Source organism: Schistocerca nitens, chromosome 5, assembly GCF_023898315.1.
Source record: "Schistocerca nitens isolate TAMUIC-IGC-003100 chromosome 5, iqSchNite1.1, whole genome shotgun sequence".
Taxonomy (NCBI): Eukaryota; Metazoa; Arthropoda; class Insecta; order Orthoptera; family Acrididae; genus Schistocerca; species Schistocerca nitens.
The window spans coordinates 484,458,955-484,483,895 of NC_064618.1; the positions used below are offsets into that span (position 1 = coordinate 484,458,955).

At 38.7% G+C, this 24,941-nt stretch overlaps 1 protein-coding gene across 1 annotated transcript in view; it reads left to right on the top strand.

Annotated features, from left to right (window-relative positions):
• LOC126260545 (E3 ubiquitin-protein ligase MYCBP2-like) overlaps positions 1–24,941 on the top strand; it is a 389,869-nt gene that overhangs the window by 237,730 nt on the left and 127,198 nt on the right. Inside the window, exons 21-25 of the mRNA XM_049957880.1 lie at positions 5,464–5,613; positions 5,724–5,929; positions 7,150–7,255; positions 10,439–10,572; positions 20,562–20,652. Coding sequence (XP_049813837.1) covers positions 5,464–5,613; positions 5,724–5,929; positions 7,150–7,255; positions 10,439–10,572; positions 20,562–20,652 — 687 coding nt within the window. The remainder of the gene's footprint in view (positions 1–5,463; positions 5,614–5,723; positions 5,930–7,149; positions 7,256–10,438; positions 10,573–20,561; positions 20,653–24,941) is intronic.

Here is a 24,941-nt window from a genome sequence, read left to right on the forward strand (position 1 = left end):
AATGGCAGATGTTGTACATAGAGGCGTCAGACAGCTGGTAAAATTGTTAGAATCTCTAAATTCATCCTCCCAATCAAAGTTTACATGGGCCTATACCAAATCCCATGCCAGTTTCATTGTCGCTGACCTCATCCACACTGAATGTCAGCTACACACTTCTGTTCACATTAAACATACTAACGAACAATATACTTACATTTTTAACTTTCCCTCCCTTACTGTCTTGACATTTGAGGCAGGTGTATTTGTTCACATGCAGACTCATTACAGAAATGCACCACCATTCTCACATCAGCCTTTGCTGGGTATAATTACCCCACTAGCCTAGTTCAAAAGCAGTTTTCCTGGGACGATCTCATCCAATCCTGGTACAGCTGATCCTTCCAAAAACCAACACCTCTTGTTACTTGGTATTACCCTGGTCTTGAACGTACACTACTGGCCATTAAAATTGCTACACCACGAAGATGAAGTGCTACAGACGTGAAATGTAACCGCCAGGAAGAAGAGGCTGTCTTGAACGTACACTACTGGCCATTAAAATTGCTACACCACGAAGATGACATGCTACAGACGTGAAATTTAACCGTCAGGAAGAAGAGGCTGTGATATGCAAATGATTAGCTTTTCAGAGCATTCACACAAGATTGGCGCCGGTGGCGACACCTACAACATGCTGACATGAGGAAAGTTTCCACCTGATTTCTCATACACAAACGGCAGTTGATTAGCGTTGCCTGGTGAAGCGTTGTTGTGATGCCTCGTGTGAGGAGGAGAAATGTGTACCATCACGTTTCCAGCTTTGATAAAGGTCGGATTGTAGCCTATCGCAATTGCAGTTTATCGTATCGCAACATTGCTGCTCGCGTTGGTCGAGATCCAATGACTGTTAGCAGAATATGGAATCGGTGGGTTCAGAAGGGTAATACAGAACGCCGTGCTGGATCCCAGCAGCCTCGTATCACTAGCAGTCGAGATGACAGGCATCTTATCCGCAGGGTTGTAACGGATCATGGAGCCACGTCTCGATCCCCCCTTGATCCTGCATCACAGACTGGAGCAGCTGCAGGTGTGTACTCAACGAAGAACCTGGGTGCACAAATGGCAAAACGTCATTTTTTCGGATGAATCCAGGTTCTGTTTATACCATCATGATGGTCGCATCCGCATTTGGCGACATCACGGTGAACGCACATTGGAAGCGTGTATTCATCATTGCCATACTGGCGTATAACCCGGCATGATGGTATGGGGTGCCATTGGTTACACGTCTTGCATCACCTCTTGTTCGCATTGACGGCACTTTGAACAGTGGACGTTACATTCCAGATGTGTTACGGCCCATGGCTCTACCCTTCATATGATCCCTGCGAAACCCTACATTTCAGCAGGATAATGCACGACTGCATGTTGCAGGTCCTGTACGGGCCTTCCTGGATACAGAAAATGTTCGACTGCTGCCCTGGCCAGCACATTCTCCAGGCCTCTCACCAATTGAAAATGTCTGGTCAATGGTGGCCGAGCAACTGGCTTGTCATAATACGCCAGTCACTACTCTTGATGAACTGTGGTATCATGTTGAAGCTGCTTGGGCAGCTGTACCTGTACAAGCCCAATCTCTGTTTGACTCAATGCCCAGGTGTATCAAGGCCATTATTATGGCCAGAGGTGGTTGTTCTGGGTACTGAGTTTTCAGGATCTATGCACTCAAATTGCATGAAAATGTAATCACACATCAGTTCTAGTATAATATATTTGTCCAATGAATATCCGTTTATCATCTGCATTTCTTCTTGGTGTAGCAACTTTAATGGCCAGTAGTGTATTAATTAACTACTTCGACAATGCTATGGATTTCTAAAATCATTTCCTGAAATGAGGTTCATTTTGATTCTCCCCACCCCCACCCCCTCTCCAATGTAAGAGTTAGCCTATGCATCTTCCTAACACTACCTCTACCAGCCCAGTGACTGGCAAAACATACATATGTTATCAAAGGGAGAGCCACCTGTGAAATGACACTTGTCACATACCAGCTGTTACGTGGAGACTGTTCTGCCCTCAACATTGATGTGACTACCACCAAGTTATCAGTGTTGATGAACGGACACAGACAGGGGGTGTTCTCTGGCAACACACAACATCCTGTTGCAGAGCGTGCTCTGCAAAATGACAGTCATGACCTCAGTGCCTGTTTCACCGCATGTGCCATTCGGATTTTCACCCAACACCGGTTTCTTAGAATTATGCAGGTGGGAACAGGTGTTACAACATGTCCTTGGTTCTCACCAACGACTTGGTCTTAACTGATGTTAATTTTTCAGTCTCAGCATTTCTTCTGAGTAACCATTTGTTTCTTCATGCCCTTTTACTCTTCTATATATTCTATTTTCTGACCTGTCTATTTTTCTCTGCCTCTCCACTTCTACCACGTGCTGTGTACTTAGATTTCCACTTTTATTAACTATTGCACAATGCCTTGTTAGTAATCTGTGTTTTGCTCATTATCCTATCTTCCACCTTGAAGCGCTCAGGTTTTCAAATCTCATGCAATGCAGACCTCAGCAATCAGTCTTTCTTTCTCATGCTGTCTGGTAAATCTCCCATGATCTGGGGTTCTGGATGACTTTACCAAACTCTCCCAATTTCCTAACCATTGCCAGTCCATTTTCTTCATCCCCCTGACTTGTTTTTCCAAACCTTGTGCCAGAAGGAGTCACAGATACCGAAAGCTTGGAAGTTTCCTTAACCTTCATATATGTCTGTTCTCATGCCACTAGTTGGTGAGTAGATTTTTTGTCTATCCATTGACATTATATTTTCAAAAATTGAAAATCAATTATTTTCATAGAAAATATTCTGGGACTGTCTAGGGATTGAACCACAGGCTTTTGACACTGGCTGAGCTACCAAGCCACACACAGTATATGCAGTATTTGATATATCTGCCAAAGACAGCTTGAATTTTATCTTCTTGCCTTCTTACTTGAAAAGTAATTTGCTACTTACATTACAGTCAGTAGGTGTAAAAATTTAAATGACCATATCTGTTTATCAGTGATTAAAATAAGAAAAAGAAAGAATTTAAACAGAGAAAAAGACATTATAGGACTGTGTTTTTAGAAACAGTTGTAATGTTTGGGTAACCAGAGATATGAGAGAAGTCACTTGCACAAGGGGCGTTCAATAAGTAATGAAATACATTTTTTTTTCAGCCAATTTCAGTTGAGAAAGTGCGGAATTTGTTGTTTGATGTCGCAGAATATTTCCATTTCAGTCCCTATAGTTTCATGAAGTTCCGATAGGTAGCAGTGCTATATGTAGCCTTCAAAATGGGATCTGTAATAGTAGTGCATTCCTGGCAGAGAGCTGTCATTGAGTTTCTTTTGGCAGAGAACCAGAGCATCACAGATATTCAAATGTGGTTATAAAATGTCTATGGAGACCTGACAGTGAACAAAGCACGGTGAATTGTTGGGCGAGGCACCTGCCGTCATCGCAACAAGGTTATATGAACCTGTGCAGTCTCCTGTGTGTCAGCTGGCTACACACAATTGTGACTCATGCAATGTTGGAAAGTGCAGATGATTGGCGGATCCCAATCAAACATTTTGCTACTCAACTAGATGTCTCCATTGACAGTGCTGACACACTCATCCACCAGTTGGGGCACTCAAAGGTATGTGCTCACTGGGTTCCTCACCACCTAACATAAGACCACAAATAGCAACAAAGGACCATCTGTGCAGAGCTGCATGTGCATTACAAGGCTGATGGAGACAATTTTTGTGCAACATCGTCACAGACAATGAAACATGGGTTCATTACTTTGAACTGGAAGCAAAATGGTAATCCGAGGAGTGGCACTACACCACACCTTCCTCTGAGGAAAAAGTTCAAAGTCCCACCCTCAACTGGTAAAGTCGATGGTGATGGTCTTCTGGGACCCTGAGGAGGTTATTCTTTTCGATGTCCTCGCATGTGGTGCAACGATCAACTCTGAAGTGTGTTGTGCTACTCTCAGGAATTGAAGAAACAACTTCAGTTTGTTTGTCACCACAAAACTGAAAATGAACTTCTCATTCTCCATGATAACTCAAGGTCTGTGCACCTGAGAGGAGATCACAAAAATTCATTGGACTTTTCTTCATCATCCACCCTACAGCCCGGATCTTGTACCTTCCGACTTCCATCCATTTGTCCCAGTGAAGGATGAAGGATGCAGTACATGGCTGATGGAGAGGTTATTGATGCAGAAAGACATTGGCTCTGCTCTCGACCAGTAGTATGGTACCATGCGGGCATACAACCCCTCCCAGTAAGATGACATAAAGCTGTCACATTGCACCGAGATTACGTTGGAAAATAGGGTTTTGTAGCCAAAAAAGTGGAGAATACTGTAGTGTATTTGAATCCTGAATAAAGCCAAACAGCTTAAAAAAATGTTGCGTTACTTATTGAATACCACTTGTAATTTATTTGATTAAATGTACCTTGTGTTTTTAAAAATCTCACTTTTTGTATATGAGTACTCCCCAGCAACCTACGAACTTCAGATTTTGATTAAGGTTATTTTGTTGTCTCTCTAATGAATATTGTTGTTGTTCTGTGAAAAATTAAAGTCAACTTGAAAAATAATCATTCTGTTAATACATGGGAGTAATCTGTTGAAATAAAAAGGAATCACAATGACACTGGGCAGACAATTTCTGACCCTTGGTAGTGTTCTGAAAAGGAGGGGGAGGGACTAAAAATGTGTCTCTGACAGACAATTAGAGAATGTATGTATAGCATTCATCCAAAGCCCATGAAAGTCCAGGTGTTGAACTTCTCAGATAATACTATAGAGGCCACAGTGTTTGTAAAGTATCCTGAAAGAATTCATGTTTACATATTCAAAAGTAAATGATGCCTGAGAATTGAACACGCTACTCCAGTTTATATATGACATTCTGCACCAAACTGACAAAGACACAACTTCTAATGTATGTTCTCAGTTGAACCCACATTTCACATATATGTTAGTAAATAGGCACATTGTACAGATTTAATGATCTAAACAGTTTCACACTGCCTGTGGAACATACACAAGATGATACTTTGTCAGAAAATCTGCTCTGTATGAAGACTGCTTAAAGATGGCGAGCATGTTTTACATCACAATACTGCAGAGTTTTTGCCCCCATCTGATGCAATGTCTGAGAAGCAGCAACAACTTTTGATGTAACTTTATGTGCAAGCTTACTGTTGTATGACACAGAAAAGACTATCATGGATCATCAGACATGGCCATACTTCGGCTCTGTGCTGTTTTGCATCTCATATGTATCTGAAGAAGAGTAGTCTGATATCACATTCCTTCCTGTAAATATACCACTTACCCTGTGTGTATGAAATAATCCACTATAAGCAATGTGTTGATTACATTGTATATTACATTGTGTGCCATTGCTTTTGTTACAGGCACTCAACTGGTTACTACGCACTGTAACTCAACCCACAAGTTTGCACGATTTGCTCTGGTGGTTTGTAGCAGCCCTGACATCAGTTCCAACAGACATGGAGATTGATATGGAGGAAGAGGCCATTCGTCTTGATAAGAGAGATGAAACGGTATTGCTTTGATCAACTTAGTTCATGCTCCTTTGATTCAGAAAATAATAAAATCAGACATTATAAATGCAGTTAGTCGTGGAATTAATATGTTTTTGCCCTGTGTACAGGACCTCCGGGGAGTGTGCGAGCATCCTTTGAGTGACATCAGCATTGCAGGTGAAGCTGTCCATCCTTTGCCATCTACTTTTCATACACTTCTGCAAACAATCGCAGATCTCATGCTGCTGTTGCCAATGGGTTCAGCATTACAACAGATGGCTGTGCGATGCTGGGGACTGCGCTTTACTCCAGCGGACCACATGTTTTTGCACAGGTATTTCAACATTTACTTTCCTTTCTTACACTATCAATGATAATAAAACTTGAAATCTGTGGGGTTGCTCCTTACAGCTCACTGCGTAGCTGACTCCATTTTCAAGAGAGCATCCTTAGCCTTTGTAGATCCCTCTACTGAGTGCAGGGTAGCAGTTGATGGTTGGGGGCTCCTCTGCCTTTCTTCCAAGCCATTGGACTCCATACCTGCTGGTTTTGGTCCACTTCATGTATTTTATTTCCCTGGTACCCTCCAAATCTGGAGAATGTTCCCCTATCCACCACCTGGGGAGGCACCCGATGGGGAACTAGCAACCCCACATGGGACCACAAGCAGTTCATCTGCTGCAAAAAAATAGTGGCACTGTTCTATTGGCACCATGTATGGGTGTAGGCATTTATAAGTGTTTGTGTGAGTGTGTGTGTGTTTGTATATTTCACTCTACCTTGTCAAAGGATAACTCTGAAAGTTTCCAAGATTTCTTTCTTTTGTATGTACCTCTCAACAAATCAGTGCTTCTGCTTTTTGGCGAGTAGTCTCCTTTAATCCTGAAGTATGTACATTGTACAAAAACTTTCCTACAACAAAAGATATTAGTTACTGTTATTAGGGTTGCTGCTGTTAAGGTGGCCAGATTAAATGGTGTGGAATCAACTACCTGGGCCTGGACTTACTACAGTAGTGTTACATTTTGTGGCTGGACCAAGGTGATTGATATTTTCTGCTAATGTATTGGATCACACTGACAGAATAATGGGATAGCTCTCAATCAAGGAAATGATTAGTTTCTTTCTTCATTTCTGTCATAACACTAATTATTGTTGTGTTAATGTTGTAGAAAGAAATCACTAATAAGGAAGTGCATGAATATGTTTAATGTTTACTTTAAGGCTGACATTTGAATCACTGCCTTTCTTTGTCATTTTTTTCCATGTTATTATCTATCAGATATGTGGAATGAATGATTATAGTATTTGACATCTGTATAAAGCAGATTTTAGGTACTTTGAAACTTTAGATTGTAATCTTGTGCTCTAGTTTGATTTTTCCAATATTTGTCTTACCTTTCCATGAATTGCTGCATTATTTACATAAGGATCAATTTAAAAAGAACAGTTTTGTGTTATACATTATTTATAAACACTATGCCCAGTGTTCAGCTGATTATTGTGCCTGCCCAACTGTTTCACTGTAGAAATGTTTACCTCTGTTTATTACAGGAGCCATGTGTTCAGCAATATCAGCAAAATTCTTTCCCGTTCGGAAGAAGAACAAGATGAACTGAGTATGAGCATGCATGAGAGTCACCAGTCAACATATTCACAGGTATCAGTTGTTAGGAACTGTACAGAGATAAAGGAATGAAGTAAACCTCTGTCATATATGCACATACATAACTTAAGGTATTTGCAAAATGCATGAAACAACACAATGTGAAGCAATGTGTACACTAAAAGGTGCCTTGGCAGTGTTGTGGTGTGTGGCTTCATGACAGGATTGGGCCATGGGTGGCTTTTGTCATGCGTGATTTACTTCTGTGATTTCATACACAATGTGATTACCTCATATAGCACTAAGGTATGTGCAGATGTTCTGTACTCTGTGAATCAGACCACCTAACATGGCTTTCAGTAATGCCTCCCGTTGCTTAACAGATGTCCTTTGGAAGTCAGCAATTGTTTGTGGTTTTTATATTTAGGAACAATCTCAACACTGGGCCATAGCATATAGTGATCTTGCTCATACTGCCATCGAATGTTTCCTCACACTGAAATTTTCTTCACAGCTGTGAAATGACACCCTAGACAACACCCAGCCACCAACCATGTACACTGACTGTGGCCAACCTTTAAAAAATAAATAAATAAAAAATAGATATCCAGTTGTTGCTTGTACTCAGCAACTAGGCCAACCATATATGGTCAGTCATTATCATCCATCAGGTGGAAACCATGTGCATATGCACCCCAAAAATATGTACACGCCACTGCAAATTGCCATTCATGTAGACAGTAACCATCCCAGTGCCCCTAGAAAACTCAGTAGCTGATGTGTTCATAACATGAAGCCATCCCAGATAAGAACACCGGCACTGGCACATCAAAAAGCAAAAAGAGGAAGGACAATTATAGTTTAATGTCTCACTGACAATGAGATCATTAGAGATTGGGGGACAATCTTAGATTAGGGAAAATGTGAAGGGAATTAGTCATGCCCTTTCAATACAACCATCCTAGAATCTGCCTCAAGCAGTTTAGGGAATTAACAGAAAACCATTGTTCTTGTGAATGCAAGTAGTATGCTAACCAAGTGCCACCTTGGTCAGTACTGCCATATCAGTCGTTTTCCATAATATGGTAAGTGTGCAAATCTCCCAGTGTCAAACCAGAGAAACAGAGGCAAGGCTTGCTCTCGAGGCTATACAGAAACTTACCTGAGAACAGGACTGTGTCCTATTGTTTACGGGCCCACTTGCAGTTACAAAGCAACATAGTGCCTTTGTGTCAAGGAAGTGCGTACGGTAAAGCCTCTTAAAGTTGACAGTATGCAGTCTGACAGCATATAATGGACCTTGCCCTTACAGCAATATAATGTCTTCTCTCCACTTGAAATTATCTTCACAGCTGTGAAATAACATTACAGGTAACATTTAACCCCCTACTTCTTTGCACTGACTGTTGACAATATCTAATCTGCAAATGATCTGGCCATCTGTAATGTCATCTCTGTTTGTCTTGTCATTCTGCTTCACTAGAACTGGGATAAGATGTGCTACACACTCAAAACATGTAGGACATAGTACTGTATTCATGATCACAGGATGTTGCAGGAACACTAATGATCTCAGACTGATGTACTGCATGTATCACACGTATCTGTACTGTCCTATTACAGTATAGTCTCTACAGTGTTACATTGATGTAACAGATTTTCATGAATTTCAAAGTTTCCTTAACTTATGGGTATGGTTGCATTATGACCAGCTCTTTCAGATGGTACTCTCATTCCTTTTCCTCACTGACAGTAGATCATAAGTTGAAAATAATTTAGAGTAAGGTAACAATTCACTAGATAGGAGAGGTGCTGAGTCGTCGAAAGGCACATAAACAAAACTGAAAACTTTGCTGGTTTTTGGAATAATTTGTTTTGAGATAGAGTAAACATACATGAACAAAAATATTCATACACACATACCTGTATGGCTACATTGTACCAGCTGAATACAATGTCTTGGAACTGTAGTTCTGCAGCTCAAATCGGGAGTATGTCGGATGGAGTGAATGAGGGGAGAAAGAAGGTGGAGAGCGGGAAGGAGGGTTGGAGGAGGGTGACTGGTGGCTAGGAGATAGTAGCAGGAGCACAGGATATGCATGTGGGAGAGAGAGGCAGCAGGTGCTCAGGATACTAGTGCAACAAGGGCACCAACTATAGTAGTTTAGAGATGCAGCTTTGTGAAGCAGTCATTGAAATCAAGCATGTCATATCCAATTGTGTGTTCTACCTTTGTGTGGTCAACTTTGCTCTTGGCCAAAATTTGTTGGTGGTCATTCCTTCACGGGTGCAGCTGATTGATGGTCATGCCCACATAGTTTTACCAGACATAACTGCTTTCCCAGGTTGCCCTTCCTATGTTCCTATGATGGGATAGGACAAGCCTGTGGCAGACCACAGCAGTATGCACTGGGTGGCTGTATCGAGTAGGTCTCGCACCTGAGTCTTACGGGAGGATGACTCTCCCACATGTCACAGTCATTGTTCGTTGTGTGAACACACTGGTGCCAGTGTCCATGTCACATTGCTATCCCGTTCATGTACTGCCTTCCTCCCAGGCATTAGTCACCCTTCCTCCAGCATCTCCCTCTCCCCAGCTCCTTCTTCCCATCACCCACTCCACCTGACTCAACACCTCACCCCAGACAAGCTGCAGGACTGCAGTCACAGCGGAGTGTATTCAACAACCACAATGTAACTGTACAGGTTTGTGTACACATATTCTAATTCGAAAAAGGGTTTGTCAGAAAGCTTGCAAAGTTTTCAGTCTCGTTTATGTGCCTTTCAATGACTCAGTGCCTCTACTGTTCAGTGAGTTGTTACCTTGACTCCTTACAGTATTTAAATTCAACCAGAACTTTCTAGAATCATATTTACATCATAAGTTATCACAATTTGTATCTGTTTATTTTATGATGAGTTCTGTTGATTCCAATAGCAGTGGAGTTGGTGGGATATGAAGATCTCTAATTGATTAATACTATTTTTACAATAGATATTCTTTCCATTTTCTCTTGAATTTGTGTGTCAACAGCTAGATTTTTTGTGTATTTTGGTAGAGCATTGAAAACTTTCATACTTGACTAATTTATGCATTTCTGTGCATGGCTGAAGTCTGTTTGGTTTCTGTGGAAATCCTCTTTTGATTTCATATTGTGGCCATGACATTCATCTCCGTTTTTCAAAGGAGAGCAATATTGCCCCTTTTCTGCTCACAATCTTCTATCATGATTTCAGATTACAAGCTGTGTTGAAACACTGAAGGACTTGACTCCTAATATAGAAATCAAAGCATCAAGTCGACAAGCAATGGTTGGAAGCTTGACAGATAGTTCAACTGAAACATTTTGGGAATCGGGTGATGAAGACAGGTGAGTCACAAAAGATATCACAGGTATCTTCTTTAATAACAGTAACAGAGAACAAACAGCAAAAGTTTTGTTTTATTGCTTTTTTGCAAACAAGCAAACAAATTTAGAATAGCATACTGTAATATAGCTTGTAGGAGGTATTACTGTATTGAAGAGGTATTGGAAACTGAAGATTTTGTTAAAAAGTAATCATGTCAAAAATGAAACATCAGTCAAATAAGTTATAGAAAACTTATATTTACCAGGTCAGTCACCCTATGATTTTCTAGCTTTCTTTCTCTGAAGTTTTGCGTTGGCTACCCAGCTGCAGTTCCTCATTTCTTCTTCTCATAAATTGGTCCTATTTGCCTCTTTTTTGGGTTGGTGGGTGGTTGGAGGGAGGAAAGCTTTAGTTAGAGACCTTAGTACACATTGTCCACTCTGTTTATGCAAATATACCTTTTACGTTACCAGATGGCATTTTCACATATAGTTCTTCCAGCTTCTTTCAGTCATCTTTGTTCCAGTATTATTCTTCCCTAAATCTTGCTTAATTCTAAACACAATAGTCTCTGAATAGTGTGGGGTTTACCAAACAACATGTGTGGCTGAATGAATGAATGAATCAATGATTTTTATGTTGCAACCGAGTGAGGGGGCACAGTGGTTAGCACACTGGACTCAAATTCGGGAGGATGACGGTTCAAACCTGCATCTGGCCATCCTGATTTAGGTTTTCCCTTGATTTCACTAAATTGGTTCAGGCAAATGTCAGAATGGTTCCTTTGAAAGGGCACAGCTGACTTCCTTCCCCATCCTTCGATAATCCGATGGGACTGATGACCTTGCTGTTTGGCTCCCTCCCCCAAACAAACAAACCAACCAACCAACACCTTTGCAGAAAAATCTATTTATTTATTAAGCAAAGGATTATGCTTTGATTGACATCTAGGCTTGCAATAATATTATGAAAAGAATAGATTGCTGCTCACCATGAAGATGACATGTTGAGCTGCAGACAGGCTCAACAAAAGGACAGTTACACATTCGTTTTTTGGCCAAAGCCCTCTGTAAAAAAGAAAACACATACACATTCACACAAGCAAGCACACCTCTTGTATACATGACTGCTGTCTCCAGCTGTGAATGCAACTGTCATGTTGGCGAAAAGCAGCAATCCACATTGGGGTGGGGAAGAGGGAGGGATATCAGGGTATGGGTGTGGGGAGAGGAGAGTACTATCTGGCAAAGTGTTTAGGCACTAGATTGGGGTAGGACAAGGCTGCCAGGCGCAGTGTCGAAATGCTGTTGGTGTGGGAGGTGGGGGGGGGGGGGGGGGGTGAAATGGGGAGTGGAAAAGAAGAGAGACAGAGAAGGGAAAAGGGGCTGGTGAGTGTTGGCACAATGAGGGTGAGGGGACATGAAGTGGGAAGAGGCGTAGGGCAGGGGCGGGTGGAGGGGAGGGGGCAGAAACTGTTAGGTGGAGGGATTGGGTTGATGCTGGGGTAATTTCATAACATATGATTCCTCCTCTCCATCACCAGCTTTTATAAGCTATGCAGATGGGTGTTATCCTTACAATACTTGCTCCATTCCTGTAATTGTCCTGGCCTCAACCTATGGTAACCTACCCTTCCCACTCCCTCCACCTGACAGTTTCTGCATCCTCTGGCCCACACCTCCTCCCAATTCATGTCCCCTCACCCTCATTGTATGTCAATCTCTACCAATGCACCCACCAGTCTTTTTCCCCTTCTTTGCCCCGCTCCTTTTCTGCTCCTCATCCCCTCCCCCTTCTGTCCTCCATAGCCTATTGATGTTGCCCCTGGCAGCCTTGTCCTGACACAATCTAGCCCCTATGCACTCCACCAGAGAGCAGTTTTCTCCCCCCCCCCCCTCTCCATACTCTCCTATCCCTCCCCCTGCTCCATCCCACCATTTGACCACTTGAAGCACATATTCAAATAAAATGGTTACAACAAAGGAGAAATTGCTAGAGCTTTCAAGTGCCGCCAATGACATACACCTCTTGAATTGGTGGAAAAAGCCAAGCCAGCTGCATTCCTTCTATACTGTGGAGTAACTACTAGCGAGATAGAGCAGGTGCTGAAGAGCCCGCCTTCAAGACAAGAGATGTGTTACGCCCTGTTAAAAACAACATAGGTTTTCGAGTTCTTGGTATGTGTGATGTCCCCTGTGAATGTGGTAGTATTTATGTGGGTCAGACCATTCACACTATTGCTGGACGTTGTGTAGAGCACTCACATCATACCAAACAAAGCGAACTTGAGAAGTTGACCAGAAAATGGGCACAATACAATCTGAAGAAATAAGAGTTTTGGCTCAGACACCATCATACTGGGATTTTGTTGTCAAAGAAGCAACCAAAACTAGAATAAACACCAATTATTTTTAGAGAGGCCAGGGATACACTCTTAGTAGGGCTGGGGGTGGGCTTTGGACTTGGACAGTGATTGAAAGCAAAAGCATAGGCTTGATGCTTGTAGGGATGCAGGAGTGGTAGTTTTAAATGTGATGCCCGCAGCCCGCACCTTGTGATATCACTGGTGTCGTGGTGGGACAGAGCCACTAGGAGCTGCCAAACTTGTCTTCCATGCATATGCCAATCTGGCCTTCTCTGGAAGGTTCCAAAGTGCTGCCATTACATCTGTATAAGCAGTACACCTTGCTAACACTGGCAGCCAGTGATTCCAACTCCTGATGATGGTGGTGACGATGACTATTGAAAGCTCAAGTGTTTTATTTGAAATGATGTGGCTTGCAAATGAAGAAGATTTTATTGAATATCCTAGAAATATTTTTAGATACGAGAGGCAGTTATGTGCACCATTTTTTGCCTCATCATTTGCACCTTCTATACACACCATATCCAACATTTTTGCTTAACATTTTGCCATTAAGATTAATATTTATAATATTTCTTGTGTTTGAACTTGGTTTTACAATGCATGTTGCATGACAATTTCATGTTGTTGTTGTTGTTGTGGTCTTCAGTCCTGAGACTGATTTGATGCAGCTCTCCATGCTACCCTATCCTGTGCAAGTTTCTTCATCTTCCAGTACCTACTGCAACCTACATCCTTCTGAATCTGCTTAGTGTATTCATCTCTTGGTCTCCCTCTACAATTTTTACCCTCCACGCTGCCCTCCAATGCTAAATTTGTGATCCCCTAATGCCTTAGAACATGTCCTACCAACCGGTCCCTCCTTCTTGTCAAGTTGTGCCACAAACTCCTCTTCTCCCCAATTCTATTCAATACCTCCTCATTAGTTATGTGATCTACCCATCTAATCTTCAGCATTCTTCTGTAGCACCACATTTCGAAAGCTTCTATTCTCTTCCTATCCAAACTATTTATCGTCCATGTTTCACTTCCATACATGGCTACACTCCATACAAATACTTTCAGAAATGACTTCCTCGATGTGAACAAATTTCTCTTCTTCAGAAACACTTTCCTTGCCATTGCCAGTCTACATTTTATATCTTCTCTACTTCGACCATCCTCAGTTATTTTGCTCCCCAAATAGCAAAACTCCTTTACTACTTTAAGCGTCTCACTTCCTAATCTAATTCCCTCAGCATCGCCCGACTTAATTCGACTACATTCCATTATTCTCGTTTTGCTTTTGTTGATGTTCATCTTATATCCTCCTTTCAAGACACTGTCCATTCCGTTCAACTGCTCTTCCAAGTCCTTTGCTGTCTCTTACAGAATTATAATGTCATCGGCAAACCTCAAAGTTTTTATTTCTTCTCCATGGATTTTAATACCTACTCCGAATTTTTCTTTTGTTTCCTTTACTGCTTGCTCAATATACAGATTGAATAACATTGGGGGAGGCTACAACCCTGTCTCACTCCCTTCCCAACCACTGCTTCCCTTTCATGCCCCTCGACTCTTATAACTGCCATCTGGTTTCTGTACAAATTGTAAATAGCCTTTCGCTCCCTGTATTTTACCCTTGCCACCTTTAGAATTTGAAAGAGAGTATTCCAGTCAACATTGTCAAAAGCTTTCTCTAAGTCTACAAATGCTAGAAACGTAGGTTTGCCTTTCCTTAATCTATTTTGTAAGATAAGTCGTAGGGTCAGTATTGCCTCACATGTTCCAACATTTCTACAGATTCCAAACTGATCTTCCCCGAGGTCGGCTTCTACCAGTTTTTCCATTCGTCACAATTTCATGGTCGTCAAAAATTCTTGCAAAGTTTTTACTATGTTTGCCCATTAAAAACAGAATATTGTATTTGTTTATTTCTGTTTGTGTGTTTGTGTTAACAGTATTTTTCACATTTGATCCATTATAACATGTACTGACTGGTTTGCACAGTTTCTTACCAATATTTTGCATTTATTACTGCTTATTATAGACCTTATTTCATTTTTCTGTGTACATGATTGATTTAAAGGTTTGTTTTTGTTTTCCATTCCATTTACTTCAGTTGTGAAGAAAACTTTAAATTGGTTTTTGGACCCAAATTGATTGTTGTTCACACACTGTGGCACTATTCTTGCATTTGAAGATCTATTTTTGTATAATACTTCATGCCAGTTACACGTGAGAGTTGGTTTATTTTGAGAAGAAAAATTTAAGACTCTTGTTTATTACTTCTTTTCCAAGTTTTTCCACATTACTACACAACACACTGATAACTAATTGAAGGTTAGAAATACATTAATTAAACTGCATTATTTCATCCTTGTTATTTCCACAAAGTTTACTTTTCCCCCATTATTCATGATTTCTGAACACTTTGAGCCTACTTCAGATACCAGATTTGATCTGTTGGTGGCAGCGTGTTCACCATGTAGTTCATTATCACACTGTATGTTCTACAGCTTGAAAATGACACTCTAATTTTTTAAAACATGTATGTCCTCTAATAACACAGCAATAATTTGGTCTATATAGTCCTCCCCAGTAAGTTTTTTAACTTCATCTTTGCTACATTTTGTGCCGAACCATATCTTACATTCGAGATCCTCATTTACACAGTTATATGACTCATAGTTTTGCATTTAATGCACATTATACCTTTGTATGTTAGCTTCTTGCAGTGGCAGAGATCTGAGTGCAACATATTATTTGATTCATCGCAAGATGATGAAGTTGATGTACATTTGAAAATGATATCATGGTTACTGTGTCCATTATTTTCAGTTGCATGTGAGTGGTTATAAGTATTGTGAGGGTCATTTTTCTTGAAGTAAGAACTGCTGCAGAAAACAGTGAAACTCTGTGCCAAGTTTTGAATACAGTGTATGGTATTATTGAGAGCTGTATGGTCAGTTTGTTGTCAGATGATTATTATATCTTGGTAATTAAAAGTTAATTGTATGTTACCGACTATTCCTAAAAATACTTGCACAGCAGGAGCAGTAAATAAATATGAAGATTCATTTTTCTACAATAATACCATTTATCATGTGTCATATAACATGGAAAGGCAATGCAGTAGTGAGGCTGGGAGGTACTGAAAGCATCCACTTAACCACCAGATAATTTTCTTTATTTATTCATACGTGGTACAATGTACATTACGTGGATGTTATCAGAAATTCACGCAATGGTTCTTATTACCGCAACACACACAATTTTTTTACAGCTTTATAGTTCTTGTTATTAATCCTAATTATTGTTACACGTTAAATCTTCATGGATATTACATGTTCAAGGATATTAAATGGCAATCTACAGATATTTTAAATTTTCATTTACAGTGTTGTAATTATTATTTAATAAATACTTTTAAGCCTTTGGCTGAAGCTGCTAGGATCATTTGGATCTTTAATTTGCTCTGGCAGACTGTTGTACAGTTTTAGTCAATGATGTAACACATTATATTGTGTTTTAGTCTTTTTTCCTGTTTTGATGTACATAGTGACTTGATCTGGTTCCACACTCATGTATGACCTGTTTGTGGCATTACATTTTCAAAGAACAATACAAAGAGGATAGATTGCCACTTACCACTTAGAGGAGGCATTGATGGGCAGACAGGCACATAATATTTTTTTCAACGTGCTCATCTATCAATCAATGACTTCTCTATGTGGTTAGTAGCAATCAGTCCTTTTTATAATGTTGATATTCTGAAAAATATACTCACATGAGACAGTTAGAATTTTTAGCATTTTGTATTCAACAAAATGAACCTTACTGTTGGTAAATGTTGTTATTTGTACAGCCCTTTTCTGTACCTTGAGGACAACCTGGATACTCCCAGCACTTATTCCCCAAAACATTATCCCATAACTGGGGAATGAATGTATGTAGGCTATACAAAATAGATCACTTTGAGGTATGAAATGATGCTACGATTCAAATGGTGCAACATGTTGGGAATATTTTCTTTGTCAAAACTTCACATGTTCTGTCCATTCCAACTTGCAGTCTACATCCATCCCTAAGAATATAGTCTCATTCTAATACAGAACTGTTGACTTTTAATCTAGAACTGTTGTCTTTTTTCTTCAATTAGAAACTCATATAGCTTGTCTTCCTTACATTTAGTGTTGTTTCACTATCTAATGACAACTTGTGGACATTTTTGAGAGCGTTGTTGGCTGTTTTTGTCATCTGTATAGGAATTCATTAATATATCCAAAAACAAAGATGATGTGACTTACCAAATGAAAGTGCTGGCAGGTCGACAGACACACAAACAAACACAAACATACACACAAAATTCAAGCTTTCGCAACAAACTGTTGCCTCATCAGGAAAGAGGAGAAGGAGAGGGAAAGACGAAAGGATGTGGGTTTTAAGGGAGAGGGTAAGGAGTCATTCCAATCCCGGGAGCGGAAAGACTTACCTTAGGGGGAAAAAAGGACGGGTATACACTCGCACACACACACACACCCACACATATCCATCCACACATATACAGACACAAGCAGACATATTCCTACGTGGAATGTTTCCCTCTTTTATAATTCATTAATATAGATTCAGAAAGGGATTTGACCTAATACACTCCCCTTAAAGAAGCCTTTATTAATATATTAATATAATTAATATATTAATATAATTTATTAATATATTTCAGGTCTGGTAAATGTTTCACAAGTAATTGTCTTGACATATGTGAAATTTCAACTTGTTACACCGTATTTTCCAGGTCAGACTCAAACTACTTATTTACCACAGCTCTTATTCCTCGTATCTCTGATTTATGTAATAAAATTCTGTGCTCAACATTGCCAAAAGCCTTTGACAGAACCAATGAAATGTCTGTTTTGTGATCATCTTTTATTTAGTGCTGCAAGGACATTTGTAAACTATGTTACTGCAGACTCTGTACCTCTTCCAGGCCTGAAACTGAATTGTTCATAGTAAAGATTATATTTAATTAGGTAATTTATTAGTTTGTTTTTCATTATTATTCCTATTATTTTAGAAACAGAAGACAGTATTGAAATTTGTCTGTAGCTTTCTACATTTTCAGCAACCAACAGTAAATATTTTTGTTTACTGAAAAGATGTGCCAACATTAATCAGACAGTTGTTGGCACCTCTGATTATTCATTTGTTCCCAGGCTTTAAAAATTATGTGCTGAAAGGAGAAGCAAATTTTTTCACCCAAAACTAAAATCCGTTGTCATTTATTATGTAGAACAGGCAAGTCTGTAATAGAATATGTATATTAATTCAAGTCACAACTCCTCATGTCTGTCTGTATGTGCAGGCTAATTTAAGGAATTGCTGTAAGGATTTTGATGCAGTTTTCACTAATGGATACACTGATTTGTGAGGAAGGTTTTTGTATTGAATTTATAAAAATGTCATAGAAATTGTCTGAATTGTGATGAATTAAAGTTAAGATGTGAAAATGATGCCGCCACCTAGGGAACAGCCATAATAACTCGAGAGAGCAGCAGTGGTTCGAGACAGCAGAAAGCATCTCCAAATTTGCATGTGGTGTGATGCTCTAGTGGTAGAGCATTCAGCAAGAAACCGAAAAGTTAATGGATGGAATGCTGACTGGGTCACTTTTTTACACTCTGCCTTTTAACCTTGTATTCACCTCTCGATGATGTGGAGATTCGCCAGAAAAGAAATGTTACTCATATTCCACGTTATGCTGTAGCTCTCCTTTCCCTGGTTGCATAACTGGTTAGGGACATGCAGGTTGCCTATGTGACATCCAGTTGATTGCAGTCATTTCATAACAACTGCTTGGGGAGGGGGGGATTGTGAGTCCAAAACCTGTCGTTTTTAATTGCTTATGCATACAGTAAAATACAGTGTGGTATGCAGCTTTATGTCATTTACATAAAGTAAATTTTGCAGCAGCACAGCAAATTGCTCAACTTTCAGCTTTCTGCTTTCTTTGAGTCAAAGAGAGATATGAACACAATTTTCTGCATGGTGGGGTGGAAGATGTTATTTGTTTGGTCACTTTCAAATTATACAGAAGACGGGTAACAAATCTCTACTGTGGAAAAGAGATTTAGGTCTTTCAAAGATCATAAAGACATGAGCATAATCTCTTGAATGGGAGTTGGAAGTTTATTGTGGATGAATACATGAAATTTTGAAATATTTCTTCATGAGAACAGCTTCAGGCTGCCAATTTCTTCTTTCCTCAGATTACCAGTTGCCGTTCACATTCTTAATTCACTACAAATTTTTCAAACAATGGACAGTGAATTACTCATCTTTGAAAGATTGTAATAAATATTACCGATAACAAAAAAATATCCACCTCATCAGATGACGGGAGAGCTACAATTTGAAATAATCAAGTATTCGTAACCAATAATTTTCTGTCAACAATTTGAGAACAGTTGCATATCAAAAGAACATGTGAATCCAAAGAATGTGATGTTTTATTTTTTATGCTTCAAGTAAAGCATTTTCCATAAAGTATTTGAGCAACTTTTCCTCATTTACATAAAGTGCAGCACAGTAGATGACTGAACTTCCAACTTTCTACTTTCCTTGAATCAAACCTAGATGTGTACATGATTCTCTGCATGGCACAGGTCTGCATGGTCTGTCATAAAGAGGCCACAGCAAAGAATTGTGACAATGTGTTTCAGCAATGCATCAGAATGTGTACTAAGCTACACACACTGGAGCCTGTATTTCATGCATGTTTTTCCTCTTTGTGTGTGTGTGTGTGTGTGTGTGTGTGTGTGTGTGTGTGTATCACTTCAGTCAGCCTCCAATAAATACTTATCACACAAACACAAACACACACACACACACACACACACACACACACACACATGGCTGGCATACAGTATTAACATTGATTGTTCACAATTACAATGTGCTCCCATCATTGCCATGGGATGCCACTTCAAACACCAATTGTATATGGGTAACATAGCATTCATGCCTCAGAAAGCATTGTGTAAGTTATATGAAAGTGATGATATTCATCTACTTAATATTGGCAGTGTGGTTTCAGTTGCCTGGGACTGCAGTAGTGTGTGCGAGTTGCGTTTGCATTTGTTCATGGCCCCGAAACAAAGTATGCTACACCAGTCAAGTTGTCTGGCCATAGATACTTGATGTTAACAAGTGTGAAGCCAGGTCAGGTCACTAATTAGTACATAATTAAGCATATAATAGCTAAAGTAGCAAGAAATCCTACTAATAATGCCCCCAAGTAGAAATAGGTAACTATCCTATACAGATGCTCTCATTATTCTATTAATCGCTCCCCTTCCCCGAAACTGGAAGACAACTCCATTTAGTGTTATTGGCACATCAGACCCAAACTAAGGGGCAGAAATACAACACTTTCCTTAACATAAGAGATTTTAAAAGTTCAGTAAACAAGAAACTCATTACAATTACTTGTTCCTATAAGCAGTTGTTTGAAGTAATCACTTAAACTATATGGATGATTTTGATTTCCCTCTCCGAAAGATGTATAACAGGAACATATATGTATGTATTTTTATAAAGGAGATCTGAAATGTAAATAAAATCGTACCATTTATTCATTGCCATGTTCTCTCTTCTTTTCAGGAACAAAACAAAGACTATAACAATTATCTGCGCACAGCATACATATCCCAGAATGATATATATTCACATAGATAACTGCCGTGATTTAGCTGTAAGTATAACTGCTGAAAGCATGAAACCATTTAAAAGAAGAAATTGTTACTAGTGTTTTATCTTATTGAGCATGTCATTGATAGTTATTTCTTGATTCAGCTTTCTGAAACAACAAAACTGGAATGATAAAGGAATATCTAGAAAATAACAAATTCAGAATCAAAAAGATAAATAAAACTGCTCAACTTTTTGATACAGTGTGTGTGTTGTAATTTAATTTAAAAATAGTTATGTTGCTTTTAGCTAAGTGTTTTAATTTAATTTAAAAGTAGTTATACTGCTTTTAGCTAAGGAACATATGTATTTTGCAAATGCTATACATACATATGTACATGCATGCATTTATGTATACTTTAAATCTGAAGACAGATTCTTCCGAAAGCTAGAAAAGTTCTCCGTCTTTTTTATGTGCCTGACACTGCTGTTCAGTGAGTTCAGATCAGTATACTGTAATATATTTTTCATCTTTTCATAAATTAAAACCATTACATTTATTAAATTATAGAGATTTTCACTGTGTTATTAAAAGTTTTCATTCTTGCTTAAGATTCCTGATATACATTTTCAGCTTCAGTCTGTGATGATTCTGTCAGGGGTGTTCTTGTGTGTGTGTGTTCATTGGCTTACATATTTCTTTTATGTGGGAGCTAGTCTTTTTGTTCATTAATTACTGGACAGTTCCTGCCAGTATACAGCTCTGGTATATGTTTTTTTTCTGATGGTTTGGCTTTCCATACACACTCTGGATACTACATTTACTCCTGATTTTTGCAAAACATAATTTTGTCTTCTTGTAGTCTATTTATTGACAATAACAACATATTGTCCTCTTTATCTGCTTTATTTCCTTTTTTGTTCCCTGTTTTGTGTATTTTGTTAATAATAATAATAATAATAATAATAATGTTATTATTTATTGTATTTGCTCTGTCGATTGGATGTTATACAATGAGTGTATTAGTAATACAGTGCAAGTCAAGTCAAAGATTACAGTCAGTATTATTTGTGAAGTTTAAGTGTAATATAGATCTTCTAGTACAATTGGCTGCACATAGTATTACATCCCACAGTCTGTTGTCATAAATTTATGTGGTTTCTTAAAAACAAATAATAAATAAGACTACACATTTTTATCTTCCTGTTGTGTAACTAAGATTATAGCCAATGTTGCAGTTTGCCTAGGATGCCATAGTGTGGAAGCTTTTTAAATGATGTGTTGTGCTCTGCACATTGAAATGCTTTTGCAGTCACAGAAGATCCCCACTGGACATGTTATAAAATTTAGCTCAAGTAGTATTTCTCTCTGTAGAAATCCCGTCATGAAAGACAAAATGTGAAAGTGTCAGTAAGCTATTTTGTGTTGTATTGCTATAGCTCCTGTCGTACACTATTCTCTCAGATATCTTTGAGAATACTTGGAGCAGAATGATGGTTCAATAGTCGAATATTACATAACTCCCACCACTTTTATGGACTGGTATCACTACCACATGTTTAATCTATGGGGAAGTTTTCATTGATTAGTTACACAGAAAGCACAAAATGTGATGGTTTAAGGCTGCACATGGTTTACAAATCTTACTTGAAACACCATCATATCCAGAGGACTGAATACCTTTGTGTAAATTTATGATTTTTTTTTTTTTACTTTTTATTTAGGTGTTGTGCTTTTGAATGAAGTGCTTTGTTTTGTGTAGTTTGCATGTGATGGAGCAATACTATGACTTCTGTGATGGACTCTTTGTAGCGGCTCCATGGTTTTTCGACTACAATGGGAAAATATTCATTGAATTCAGAAGAGGTAGTTTTTTGATTGCTTTGGTTTGTTCCATTACCAAGAGAACTGTAATATCCTTGTTAGTTCTGATTTTAGTTCCCTTTTGTATAACTTTTTATGGGGTTCCATATGGGTTTTATTTTATTATTTGATCTGCTAATTTTCTTGCACACTGCATGCCTTTGGTGTTCCTGATCACGCATTTAGATTTTAGAGTTTTCTTGTAACATAATGTCAGTGATTGGTTTGTACTAGCCCTTGTTCTGAATACAGATCACTCTGTTTGACACATGCTGATTTAAGTCCAATTAACAACTCTTTCCTTCCATTTACTTTTGTGGAAGCACACTTCAAGGTGTTTGAGAAATATGCTTAAGAACAAATAGAATGGGTCATTCACTGTGTCTGTCTAGTAAACTTCTTCCCATTGCTCCTGTTGTAAACTATTTCTCTACAAACCAATTGATTCAACATTTATTGCTCTGGTATTTCTAAAATGAGTGAACATTTGCTATTTTTCTGTTGATAAGTTTTAAGGTTGTCATTTCACCATCAGATAGAGGAGTTATTACAGCTATTGATTTCATTTGTAAGCAATCTCAGCCATCAGCTTTTCTAAATTTTTGTGTTTAATTTTTAACAAAATTTAACTATTTGTTTATCTTGTTTTGGGCTTCTCCTTTCTTATTAGACTCAGAATTTCTTCTCAGCTCCAAATATTTCTGCTCTTATACTGGTTTGTCAACAATGATTCTTCCTAGGCCATTGCTTGCCAGTCTCAAAAAATATCAGAGCTCACAGTCACTCCTTGAGTAAGTCAGTGTTCTAGTTCTTTTTTATATGTCCTTTATTTATGAATATGAATTTCACTCAGTTCTTCCTCTTAATCAGATTATGGTACAAAGCACTCTGTGCATTGGGCACACTCTGAATTTCAGAATCTGGTTGCTGTTTCTCTGGTTCAGCTGATACTTTATGTGGTCTTCTATAGCTCTTATCATCATAATCATCATAATCAAGTGTTAAGTCGTTTTGGGTGAAAATGACCTTCAGATTTTATTTACCATTGATCTTATCACCTGGTCTTTGAGTCGTTAACTTTGCGGAAGCTCCTGGCCAGACTCTTGATCTTTGCAAACTTGGGTTACTCATTTCTTCTGCATGAGATCTTCAGTAATAGCTATTTTTCATGATTTATTATTTAGACTGTAGATGTTGAATGATTCTTTCTATACCTGTAACAGATCAAATAAATCACATTTATAATATTTTAATCACATATCATATCAGCATTGTAATTATGTGACAGCTAAACTGGATATGTACACTTTTTTTCCAACACCACAGCTCATGTCTCAATTTCTGCTCAAACAGTTCTGAAATGTCAGTTTCTTACCCCCTTCTAATACCATTATTTTTGCAGCAAAATCTCTTTGTTGCTATGCTGTTAGTCTCCCCCACCCCTCTCCCGCCCCCCACCCATCCTCCCCGCCTTCTCACTCCTCCTCCCTTTCTCATTTCTCTTACTCCCCAAAGCTGTTATTTGTAGGTAACATGAACAACAGTTACTGTACTGTAAGTTTGTTTTCTGGTCATGTCAACTCTGATTTCTGAAATGTTTTTCCAATAAATTTCATTGATGCTTTTGATTTTGTTTTTCAGATTTTAAGAAAAGTTTCAGTGCAACTAACTGAAACTTCCTCTGAAATTCAGGAATCATTTATTTCCTCTCCCACCACTGTCATATTAGTATGTTGTTTACAAATATTATTTTATGTCTCATCCCTGTTTGATATAGTAACAGTGACATTCATCACTTCATAAACTATGTTTTTATTCTTTCTAAATATGTCTTAACAATCCAAGAACTGTTTGTTGCTTACCGACTGAGGTGGTGCAGTGGTTAGCACATTGTACTTGCATTTGGGAGGACAATAGTTTAAATTCCCTTCCAGCCAACCAGATTTGAGTTTTTTGTGAATTCTTTGAATTGCTCCAGGTAAATGCCAGGATGACTTCTTTGAAAGAGCACAGCTGGTGTCCTGCCCCATATTCTTGTAAACTAAGCTATGTGTGCTCAGTCGGTAGCGACCTTGATGTTGGCAGGAATTCAACTCTAATATTTCATTTCTTTTTTGCTTGGCACACATGGGTTGTTAAACAATGAGCTTTGCGCCTTCATAGAAGGTGGTATGAAACTTAAAATAACTGTGCAGTGATCTAACAATTTATATAAATTGTTTAAACACTACCATCAAAGTAAACACTTGAGTTCTACAAATTCTTGCCTAACAAGACTTTACGATTGAGAAATGAATTGTATTAGCTACTTTGGTCGCATAATACCTCCAATCTTCTACCATTTATGTTTAGAACAGAGTAGAGTTCGTCCACGTAGTCTGATTCAAGTTTAGGGTGCATGAATCTGGGTTATCAGTACACACAGGAAGTTTATATTTCCACCACTGGTAATGATCTTTAGAAAACCTATAAGCTGTATAATGGAACAT